Source organism: Rhinolophus sinicus, chromosome 1 (assembly GCF_057876585.1).
Source record: "Rhinolophus sinicus isolate RSI-liver-muscle chromosome 1, RSI-T2T, whole genome shotgun sequence".
Classification (NCBI taxonomy): domain Eukaryota; kingdom Metazoa; phylum Chordata; class Mammalia; order Chiroptera; family Rhinolophidae; genus Rhinolophus; species Rhinolophus sinicus.
The window spans coordinates 68,499,096-68,511,718 of record NC_142501.1 but is presented as its reverse complement, the minus strand read 5'-3'; the positions used below and the strand labels follow the sequence as shown (position 1 = coordinate 68,511,718).

General features: G+C 35.9%; 1 protein-coding gene across 5 annotated transcripts in view; it reads left to right on the top strand.

Moving 5' to 3' along the window:
* PTPRR (protein tyrosine phosphatase receptor type R) overlaps window positions 1–12,623 on the top strand; it is a 245,914-nt gene that overhangs the window by 132,410 nt on the left and 100,881 nt on the right. For 2 of the 5 annotated variants that reach the window (XM_088800759.1, XM_088800760.1), the window contains 3 exons: window positions 4,446–4,559; window positions 5,265–5,312; window positions 7,477–7,632. In XM_088800759.1, coding sequence (XP_088656885.1) covers window positions 4,446–4,559; window positions 5,265–5,312; window positions 7,477–7,632 — 318 coding nt within the window. The remainder of the gene's footprint in view (window positions 1–4,445; window positions 4,560–5,264; window positions 5,313–7,476; window positions 7,633–12,623) is intronic. The other 3 variants (XM_019748998.3, XM_019749000.3, XM_074325415.2) reach the window with 2 other exon arrangements.

Here is a 12,623-nt window from a genome sequence, read left to right as displayed (position 1 = left end):
AAGTATAATGTCTTTCTCATCACGGCATTTCCAAATCCTACTCATCCTTCAGGGTTGAGCTCATCTTATTTTCTGTATTAAATTGTGTTGTTGTGTATTGGAAACATTTTTAGACTATAGAAAAATACAGGGAATAATATAGCAAACAATTGTGTACCATTAGTTTTTATTTAATAAAAAAAAGAAAGCATTTCTGATGTTGTTGAAGTAGCTTTCCCACCTATTCCCAACATAATTCTTTTCCCTCTCCCCAGAAGTAAGTTGTACCTTATAGTTGGGCTGTTAGGTAGAGTTTGTAAATGGTTGTGCCCTTTTCAGGATCTCAGATTTTTGCAAGGAGTCCAGTTCCAGCTCTCTAAAATGTCCAAGCCCTATGACCCCTCCCCCCATGCAAGCATTAAAGATGCTAAGGTATAAATGCAGTCTGGAGCTCCAGCTGGGTCAACCATTTTAACTGGTAACTATTATGCTTTTTTGACCTCCACAACTCCCTCCGATTCCTGTAGCATTGGGCATTTGGTCCAGTTTTCAGTCACATATTTTGTATCAACTTTATGGATAGAAGATGTATCATTTACTAATAAGACTATCAATTTTTGAAGCTGTATCATTCTCCTTTTATAGCAAACAGGGAGAAGGCTCCCTAAGAGTTCATATACGAGAGTAGATTTTACACTTGTAAGCCAGTCTCTTTATCTGAGAGGTGTTGTTCATGGAAGTGTGCCTCACTTTATAGAATGGTGATACTGCAGCCATCTAACAGTTACTGATACCCTACTATGGTCAAGTTTGCGAATTAAGCATTATAAAAGCATTAGAAATGCATAAAAATGTATAAATGCATTATACAAAATCAAAAATAAAAGAGGAGATATAAATGATACCACAAAAATATAAAGGATCTTAAGGGACTACAATGAACAACTATATGCCAATACGTTGGGCAACCTATAAGAAATGGATACATTCCTAGAAACACACAACCTACCAAGCAAGACTGAATCATGAAGAAATAGAAAATCTGAACAGACTGATTAATAGTAAGAAGACTGAATCAGTAATCAAAGACCTCTCAACAACAAAATCCAGGACCACGTGACTTCACTGGTGAATTCTATCAAACATTCAAAAAAGAGTTAATACGAATCCTTCTCAAACTCTTCCAAAAATAGAAGAGGTGGGAACTCTTATAAACTCACTTTACAAGGCCAGCATTACCTGGTAACAAAACCAGACAACGTGACAAGGAAAGAAAATTACAGGTCAATATCCCTGATGAACATAGATGCACAAATCTTGAACAAAATATTAGCATATTGTGTGCTCGCTTTGGCAGCACATACACTAAAATATTAGCATATCAAATTCAGCAATATGGTGAAAGGATCTTATACAATGATCAAGTGGATTTATTACAGGGATGCAAAGATGGTTCAATATCTGCAAATCAATATTATACATCACATTAACTAAATGAAGGATAAAAATCATATGATCATTCCAATAGATGCAAAAAAAGCATTTGACAAAATTCCACATCCATTTATGATAAAAACTCAGCAAAGCTGGTATAGAGGGAACATACCTCAGCATAATAAACACCACATGTGATAAGCCTACAACTAATATTACATTCAATGGTGAAAAGCTGAAAACTCGTCCTCTAAGATCAGGAACAAGATAAAGATGCTCAGTCTTGCTACTTTTATTCAATATAATATTGGAAGTCCTAGCCAGAGTAATCAGGCAAGAAAAAGAACTAAAAAGCTCTAAATTGGAAAGGAAGAAGTAAAACTGTTACCAGTTTTCGCTGACATGATATTATATATATATATAGAAAACCCTAAAGACCACATCAAACAACTATTAGAACAAATAAATGGATTCAGTAATGTTGTAGGATAAAAAAAAAAAAAAAAAAACAATCAATACACAGAATCTGTTGCATTTCTATGCTCTAATAATTGACTATCAAAAAGAGAAATTAAGAAAACAATCCCATTTACAATTACTTTCAAACGAATAAAATACCTAGAAATAAATTTAACCAAGGAGATGAAAGACCTGTAAACTAAAAACTACAAGACATTAAGGAAAGAAATGTAAGAAGACACAAACAAATGGATATGTATTCCATGCTCATGGATTAGAAGAATTAATATTGTTACAATGTCCATGCTGCCTAAAGCAATCTACAGAGTCAATGAGATCTCTATCAAAATTCCAATGGCATTTTTCACAGAAATAGAACAAACAATCCTAAAATTTGTATGGAACCACAAAAGTCCCTGTATAGCCAAAGCAGTCTTGATAAAGAACAAAGCTGGAGGTATCATGCTTCCTAATTTCAAATTCTACTACAAAGCTGTAATGATTAAAACAGCATGGTTTTGGCATAAACAGACACATAGCTCAATGGAACAGAATAAAGAGCCCAGAAATAAACTCATGGATATCTGGTTAAGTAATTTATGACAAAGGAGCCAAGAATATACAATGGAGAAAGGACAGTCTCTTCAATAAATAGTGTTGGGAAAACTGGACAGTCACATACAAAAGAATGAAACTGAACTACTATCTTACACCATGTGCAAAAATTAACTCACAATGGACTAAAGACTTGAACATAAGACCTGAAACCATAAAAGTCCTAGAAGAAAACATAGGCAGTGAGCTCCTTGACAAAGATCTTGGCAGTGATGTTTTGAATCTGACATCAAAACTTAAAGCAACAAAAGCAAAAATAAACAGGTGGGACTACATCAAACTAAAAAGCTTCTGCACAGCAAAGGAAACCATTAACAAAATAAAAAGGTAACTTACTGAATGGGAAAAAATATTTTCAAATCACATCTCTGATAAGGGTTAATATCAAAAATATATTAAAAAAAACTCATACAACTCAATAGTCAAACAAAAAACAACAACAACAACAACAAATCCAATTTAAAAATGGGCAGAAAATATGAATAGACATTTTTCCAGAGAAGACATATAGATGACCAACGGGTACATGAAAAGATGCTCAATGTCATTAATCATCAGAGAAATGCAAATCAAAACCACAATAAGGTATCGCCTCACACCTGTTAGAATGTCTATGAGTATTATCAAAAAAGACAAGAAATAACAAGCGTTGGCAAGGATGTGAGAAAAGGGAGCCCTTGAGCACTGTTGGTGGGAATGTAAATTGGGATAGCCACTATGGAAAACAGGATCTTCAAAAAAATAAAAATAGAACCATTATATGATCCGGCAATTTTGCTTTGGGATATTAATCTGAAGAAAATGAAAACACTAACTCGAAGAGATATATGCATCCTCGTGTTCATCGTACAATAGCCAAGATACACAAACTAAGTGTTCGTTGATGGATGAATGGATGAAGAAATTGTGGTTTACATATAAAATGGAATAATATTCAGCCACAAAAAAAAGAATGAAGTCTTGCCATTTACTACAATGACCTTGAGTAATCCATATACTAGGGAAATAAATCAGGAAAGAAAAATACTGAATGATCTCTCTTTTATATGAAGTCTAAAAAACAACCAAGCTCACAAATACAGAGAACAGATTGATGTTTGCCAGAGGCATACGGGTAGGGGATGGGAGAAATGAGAGAATGTTATTAAGTATATACTTGTATATGTAAGAAATGTCTAAAGGTTTGATTTCCTCATCTTGCACAATATCTATCTCAAATGATTATGATGCATTTTTGGAAATATATAGTTAACTAGTTTGTGGTTTAAATGTAGTAACAGATCTATGTCTTAAATTAAGGCTGTATTATTAATTTCATAATTTGATTTGAATTTTAGGAAGTTTTAAATGTTTAGTTGTCTTTTTCCAAAACAACTTGAAAATTAAGAGTGTTTGCCCAAACAATTGAATAAGAATCATTTACCTTAGACCATATCATCAGTGCTATTATCTTCTTTACCAGAGTTTGAAAATTTATCATTACACCCCATTCTTTGGCCTTAGACTGACTGCAGATCAGTATACAGAGAAGCTGCCAAGTCTGACCTAGTACAGCTTAAACAGCTCCCAGTGACTGGGTGTGACCACAAATGAAAGCTGTCCTTGAGCGTGGATTAGTGAAATGCGCTTGGACACAATAGTTCATTCTGTCTTCTGGACTTGAGCTAAAGCTAAATAAACACGCATTTCAGATTCATAAATTCTTTATGAGTCCATCATTCATATGTGTTGTTGATTATAACTAGACACATGGCATTAGCATACAATACACCATCTTTTTAACTAACACCAGTTAAAATTTTATAGAAAATGTTTTCTCCACTAAAAATGCAATATAGCACCATGAGTGTGAGTTTATCAAAAGTCACAGAAATTGTGGTCAGTCATCAGTAAGGAACTGAATATCCTAAACCAAAAACTTGCAATAATTTGGATTTCATTTGTCCTTTATTTTCCAGACGCTGCAAATGGATGTCAACAAGCTGAACATAACCTTGCTTCGACTATTCCGGCAAGGAGTGGCCGCGGCCTTAGGACTCCTACCCCAACAAGTGCACATCAATCGTCTCATTGTAAGACACCGCCATTTCACAGTCCCACATACGAGCTCTCATGCTTATCAAAGGGCTCCATAATAAAGACCAGTAATAAAGAACACCCATGCTATAGTTCTATGGCCCCTGAGCCATATCTGCCATGCCACCGGTTTCTGTAAAGAAAGCACTATTACAATAAGCCAGACTCATTTGTTTACATATTGTCTATGGCTGCTTTCATGCTGCAATGAGAGTTGAGTCGTAACAGATTGTTCGGCTAAATGGAAGGTTACAATATTTGCTATCTGGCCTTTTACAGGGAAAGTTTGTCAACTTTCTCATAGCTCAAGGCTAGTACCCTGGTACGTATGAAGAAACGGGCCCAAAATACTTGTCTCACCAATATGGCACTGCTCCCCAAATATTCTTCCTAAGAGTGATACCTTCTGTATCAGTTAAAACGCTGTCTCCAGACTGAATCTATAAAAACCCCTTCAAGTATATCAGTAGGATGAAGGATGCTGCATGCACAGCAGAGGATTTTAATTAAACAATGAAGAACCAATCTTTGAGGACAGCAGCCCCAATGGAATGCAAGAATAGATAGTTCTGAAAAGCCGAGAGAAAACTTGGATAGGTATGTGGGGTGGGGATGAGGCAAACCCAAAGGGCCTTTTGTGTAGGACCCGCTTTAGACCCATTTGTCAATCACCTACATCCTTTCTTACCCACTTTTCTCAGGTTCGGAGGCTTGATCATCCAACTACACTTTCCCATCTGCACTTGAAGGTGGGCGTGAGCACAGGCCGAAAGGCAAATTTAAAGCAGAACATTTTTCTCTCTGTAGAAAGCTAATTACCTAAGGTCTCTGTGAAAAGGGACTTTGGAATCATCTTACAGTTTTAAAATTGTTCCTAATTTCCAGTGCAATGGGAACTCAAGCAAAGAATGCACGTTCTCCTTGCCTTAAATTCTCATTCTCCTGCTCGAGCTCAGCTTTCTACTGCATCAATATCTGCATTTCCTGCCGTGGAGAAGAATTTGCTTTTTATTTTGGTTTAGGGTGTTGGTTTCTTTTCATTTTCATGTGTGTGGAGGGTGAGTTGTTTCATTCTCCATAATGACTTTATTCTGTGAGTCAACTATTTTCTGGGACTAAATAAGCTTTAAAAAATAAAATTTTTAATTCAGTACCATAGAAGAAGAAATAACAGCGTTCCCTAATATCCTGAAAGCATGAAATAGGTTATTTATATCCAGGGTATACCTTGCTCAAATGAAAAGATTTAGGTAGTGTAAATGTCTTAGCTCTAGATCTAGATCTAGATATAAATATGTATATAAATATATAAATATATATTGTATATATATCTTAGATATGCTTTTATGGATATAAATTTAATGAGCACAATAGCTCTTTAATAAAAGAGGGATTTGCCACACCCATGGAGGGATATGCATATCTGGGAAGAATGTTAGTAGCATTTGTACTAAGAATGTTAGTAGCATTTGTCTGTTTCTAAGAATACTTATTATTTTTTATTAAATTTATTGGGGTAACATTCATTAGTAAAATAATTTAGGTTTCAAGTGTACATTTCTATAATACATTATCTATATATTGCATTGTGTATTCACCACCCAGAGTCAGCTCTCCTTCCATCATCACATATTTAATCCCCTTCTAATAACTACTCCTATAGGGCGTCAAAAATAAGGGTAGTTATTATAATAGGTGGAGTTATGATGACACCCAAGACAGCAGTGCACGATGGTAAGAACATGTGCTTTGGAGACAGACAGACAGAACTATATACTCCGTTTCCAGCTTGGCCATGTCCCAGCTGTGTGACCTTAGGCAAGCTCTAGTTGTGTTTCTTCATTTGCAAAATGGAGAGAACTAGAATACCGATGTCCTTGAGGGGTTTTGAGCATTAAATGATATAACAGACTTAAGGTACATAGGAGTGTATCAAGCACAAGGCTAGTCCTCTATTCCTACTATTGCTGTTATTAGGTTATAAACTATTTAAATTATTACAAAAATGTTTCACATCACTATTATGCTATACTTAGTCATTGTCTGTTGTTCCCTGCAAACACAGAAACGTTTTCTCTGGATTGCTAGTACATTGATACTCCATTTTACACCTGAAAAATTTTCTGAAAAATTGCATTAAAGAAAGTTTTCTAGCATGACAGAACTTCATGTATCAAAAAGAAGACCAGCAATAATTCCCTCCTATAATACATTGTATAAGTTGTAAAAGAGAATTTATCAATGGCAACGTCATTTTTGTGTGGTGTTTATTTTTGTGTGTGTATGTGGCCTATCAGCCATTTATGGTAGGAAATCCTCTGTCTCCATTCAGTTAATGAGGTGATACTAATGGGAAAGTATGGTATTACAGCACAACATATGCATTTCTACCAAAAGATAGACTTTAAAAGTGTGACATATTTGAGGTAAAGAACAGAATCAGGGAAACAATTTCAAAGCTCATCTAGTGTCACCTTCCTTAGTTCGTCCAGCCTTCACATTAATACAAGTTATAAGAAAAATATATGGAGTTACGATGTCTAATAATTGTACTATGGCATCAGGTTTTATTTAATTCACTTGATTTTAAAATGCTTCTTGAGACACAATTACTCAGGGACATCTGAACAATATATTTCAAAAATTACAACATGGAAGGGAATATAAACCAGCATCCAATGAAAAAAGAAATTACAAGTCTTGAGGTATCAATTAATTGAAAGAAGGCCATTGAAGATTTCAGGCTGGTAATATTAAGAGTACCAGCGAATAACTGATAAATGTAATCTCCAAGATGCTTTTTAGGATGCTAGGGTTCTGATTTTCTTTAATGTTTTTATAGGAAGGTGAAAATATTTCCCAAAGTTGTTTAAAAAGGTCTATTAACATATACAAATAATCTGCTTTTACTAGGGAAAGAAGAACAGTATTGAACTTTTTGTGTCTCCCATAAACCGAAAGGGAGGAATTTCTGATGCTCTGCCATCTGAGGAAGTGCTGCGTTCACTTAATATCAATGTTTTGCATCAAAGTTTATCCCAATTTGGAATTACAGAAGTCTCCCCTGAGGTATGTTGTTGCATGGAAGATTTTATCTAAAAATTTGCACCGTTAGCATAACATGGCAACCCAATCTCAAGAAGCTTTGCTATGAATGCTGTTTATTGTATGTTATTTGATAATAAAAATCTCCCTGAGGGTCAGAATTCTCTGATCTGCACCCCATATATGTCTTCCTTAGGAAATTCATTTTCACTTTTTGACACTTCTTCCCCAGATCTTTATGGCCTTATAATTTATTTTGACTTATTTAGTACATTGTCTAGAAGAAAGGCCATTTAGATATATTTGTCAATTGATTATGTGAAACTGAAATGTCCAAACAAACACCCTCAAATCTTCCTTCCTCAGTAGGTACACCTCTCCTTGTTGCCTTCATTGCCAAAATAGGAACCAGATAGTCACCGTTTTCCACACCCTTGGAGTTAATTTGAAATGTGACTTTTCTTTTGCTAAGCAATCCAGTCTTAAGAACTATGGATGCCTTCTTCATAGTGTTTTGCAAATTTGACACTGTTTAAATTCCCCTACCCACTCCACCATTCTCACTCCTGAATGAATTCTGCCCCTTTTTTAATTTTCCAGTTTTATCCCACTCTCACAAACTTGCTAGAATGATCATCATCTTAAACATACGTGATTAAATGTACAGAATCATCACAGAATTCGACCTGGAGGGAACATATGTGAACATTTCATAGATACAGAAATTTAGGCCCATAGAAATTAAATGACTTCATCAAGGTCACAAAGCACATGAGGTATAAAGCAATATTTAAAATCGAGACGTCTTGATTCCTAATCTATTCCGCTTTTCAGTAAAGCACATTGCCTCTCATTTCAGCAAATATCACAGGTGTGGTATAAAAAGTTTTGGTACCAGATTGCATTTGAATCCCAAAGCCACATACAGCGTGTGTGACTTTTGACAGGTAATTTAATTGCTGTGAGATTAAGTCTGTCAGCCTCTCTGAGCCTCAGTTTCTTCATGTTCAAAATGGGTACAATAAAAAGCAACGGGTATGGTCCTTATCTTATAGACTTGAAATATGAATTAATTATTTAAATATTTGTGTAAATCCTCATGTAGAGTAAGACACCGAACAAATATTTGAATACAGGATGGATTGGCAGAATGAAAATGTATATCATCACTGAACCGTTAATTATAATAACTCCAATTAGCCTTTCTGCATTTATTGATGGTTTTGCTCCCTTTCCTGTCCTCCCCACCACAAACACTCCTGCTCACCCACACACACTGTGTTTTCTCTTGCCACCAGGGTAAGCTTGCTAAAGTAAATCTGGCCATGCCCTCCTGACGTCATGACTCTTCTTTGGCCATCCAAATGCTATAGAATCAAGAGTGTATTTCTTAAGATGGTATATGGTCCTTTGTGTGCTGGGCTTCATAACTGCTGAACTGTCCTAGTTTATGCTTCAGCAACTCCAAACTTAATAGGTACCATGGTGCCCCCATACTGTCTTTTCCCTCTATGCTTGTGCATACATCGATCCATCTACACAGCTTTCGTGGCTCAAAATCGGTCTACTGTATAGTGAAGCCTTCCCTTGTGCTTCCACAGAAGTCAGTGCTCTTTGGTTTGCGTTCTCATTGACCTTAGTACAAAATCCCCTTATCCTGTGTTGGTCTTCAAGTCCATCTCTACACTGCAAGTTCCTTGAGAGACATACCATGTCATTTAATCTGTGTCCTCAGGGCCTTCATTCACTGGGTACACAAATAGCCAAGCACTGTCCTAGGTGGTATCCAAAGACAGAAGAATAAATGAGTAAGCAAACAAACCAAATATGCTTATTGCTGTCAATAGGTTGATGTTCTAATAGGGCAAAGAAGATATAAGCAGATAAGGGGAATGCAGGGGGTATGATAATGTTACCATACTGTGCCATGGGAGCTCTTAGGAAGAAGAAGCCACCTCATATTTCAGACGGGCTGGAGGAGAGGGTTTCAGCACCCAGACCCCTCCCCACACCTACCTGCATGTGACTCTGAAGTGGCTTCCTTTTGTTTATCAAACCCTATTCCTATAGTCCAGGTCCTTCGCAGGCTGACTCCCACACATCTTACCCAGGAAAATTCTTTAAAATTTAAAAAGACCATGGGTTTAATTTATTCTGCTTCCTGTGAGCTTTTCGTGACTTATATAAGCATTCCTCCCTGTTGCTTTATTCTGAGTTTAAATGCCATTTTGAACGCGTTAGGAATATGGCCGCTTAGTGGTGAATCATCCATATTTGTGAACCAAGAGAAGCTCACCATGCAAGAAAACCAGTTAAAATGAAATAGGTATTTGGAGGTCCTCCAACGTACCCCAGCCAGTGAAGGTGAGGAGTGTAGCCTGACTGCCAATCACAGAACTATGACCCCACAATAGACCACAGGTCTGCACTGTACTTCAATAATTAAAGTGTATTTGATGGTCAAAATGTGGTATTTCTTACGAAATTGTGGGAATCGAGAAATCTAGGAAATCTGGACTCTAGGAAATACTATATTACAGGAGATTAGGAAGTATTTTAATTGGCTGTGAGGACCATTTCAAAAGGGCAGAAGAATTGATTGAGCCTTTGTTCAACCACATCTAGAAGGGACCCAGAATTACTCTCTGACCTGAAGCTCTAAATGCAGAAACAGGAGGAAGCTAAGGAGAATGCTGTCAGCAGTGTGTAGGTGCCCTCATGGGGAGCTCCAGACATGCGCAGTCCAAAGGGCACGGCAAAAGCATTTGTTGGTAGTCATTTAAGCTCATGGTGTTATGCTGTGAGTTTCCCAACTTCTTTCTTCATCTTTGTGGTTAATGTGTGATGACAGCTAATGCCTCAACGCATTCTTTCACATTTTTATCCCAAAATTATAGCTCCACTATGGTAGCATGTTTATTAACAGAAAAATGAATATTCGTATTTTGGTTTTTCATCTTTTACATGGATTACAGAACATTGTGAGTGATGTCTCAAAGCATCTATTCCTAAACTGACATTAACTGCTTTCGGAGAAGGATGTGCTTTTTTGTTGTTGTCATTTCTTTATTTGCTTGATTTTTTTTTTAATCAGAAAAGACTTTGGGGAAACAAAGAAAAATACCAAATCAAGAATTACTCTTGTTTATTATGTTTTCATTTTGAATCTAAGTTTCTTGGGAGAAAACGACATTTTTTAAAAATGCATTTTTATGCAGTACCTAGAACACTGTAGGCACTTAAATACTATTTTATTATAAGATGCTCATAAAGATAAAACTAGACTTCTGCTTGCCTATAAGTCAAATAGCAGGGAAATAAAATTAAATTCATTATTTTAGTTTCTATTTTTAAATGTTTTATAAAATTAAATATCTATTGAAACAATAAGTTCTGCGTTCATATTTTTTAAAAATGATTTAGGATTTGGTTTTTGGTTTTTTAATTGCAAATTACTCCAGTTTCACAGGTCTTAATGTTTCCAAGGAGGAAATTACCTTCTTTAAATAATAGGCCAATGTGCCAACTGATACTTTCCTGGAATATTTACAAAGAGGAAAAAAATACCAAATAAATATAAACCATAGTCCAGGAGTTAGGTGATTTTTCCTCCAAACTAGGAACATTAGCCAGCAGTCTAAGGAATGATAGTCCTAGCCATCCAAGGCCGAGGAGGAAAAGTACAATATTAACGTGTCAGATCACTCAGGCCAAATCGTTTACCTTGTGCATAATGCAGGGGAAGTTTGGCATTCATCTAACAAAACCAAATTGTAGGCTACATTCCATTTATCTGCCTATGTGAGTCAATCAATTCACTAGATAATTTATAATATTTCCACTTCATTTTTATTCTGTGTGCTTCATCTCTGCTAAAGAGATGTATCCCCTAAAGCCTCTGTGTCAGCTCTCCTAGCATTTGGGAATCTCTCTCACTATCTGGGATCAGAATTGGTTAAAAAAAAAACAGACAAGAAAACTGTAGTGCGTCAAATTATTAAACAGGATATAGAGAAGCCATTGTTATTGATATTGTAATACAGGAAACTGCCCAAATTTCAAATCATAAGACAAAACAAAACCTCAAAAATTCTTTTATTGCAATAAGGTTAAAAGGCAAAGCGCTGTAGCTATAAAATAAGATGTAAAGATGACAGTGGCATCGACTTGACCGGGCCATGGAGCCTCTGAATTATTGAACCCTTAGCCCTCTGACAAAACATAAAAGGCATCACTTTAACCTTATACGAAGGTTAGGTTGGAGAGTCCTGTGAATCTTCTGATTTGTGGGATCTTAACTACAAACTTTTCCATTTATTACCCTGCCCTTATCAAGTTTTTTAGATCTCTATACAAATATAGTAGTGCTCAGCAGGAATAGCATGACTCAGAAGGAAATGTATTTACCAAGAAAGTGCAGTGACTAAGTTCTGGGAGTGCAAAACATGTGTCTTTATAACTGGGGGTGGGAGGGTAAGAGGTGGGAGGTTAATTCTTCCATCGTCACTGCTTTAGTTAAAAGAGAAACAAAACAGATTTGTCTTAAGCAGAAAGGAACATGTTGATATTACAGGAGGTGTAGAACTATAGCAGGAAAAAAGAAATGAACTAGATCAGGTTAGGAACACAAAATCTCTTTCCACCCACCTAACCACCCCTTTTTAATCCAAATTTTACATTAACTAAAGCTCAGATCCTCATTTGTCAAATTTATGCTGCCTACTTGAAGGCTTAACTAGTTCGCTTTTATAGCAAGCAATAGATGCTATTTAGTTACCTGAAAAAAACTCATTTCCATATTTATAGCTGATTTCTTCAAGAGTGTTCTTTTTTATTAGTTTCCAGCTATGTTTATGGACACATTGGAATAAAATATGTTCTGAATGAGGTCAAAGAGTAAAAGACAAGTTGCCATTTGAACCCAAGGTTTCCTGTCCAGAGGATACTTGGTTTCACCAAGCAAGTATTTTCAGATTCTCCATCTACTTCCATTTACATATTTTTAAAATATATCT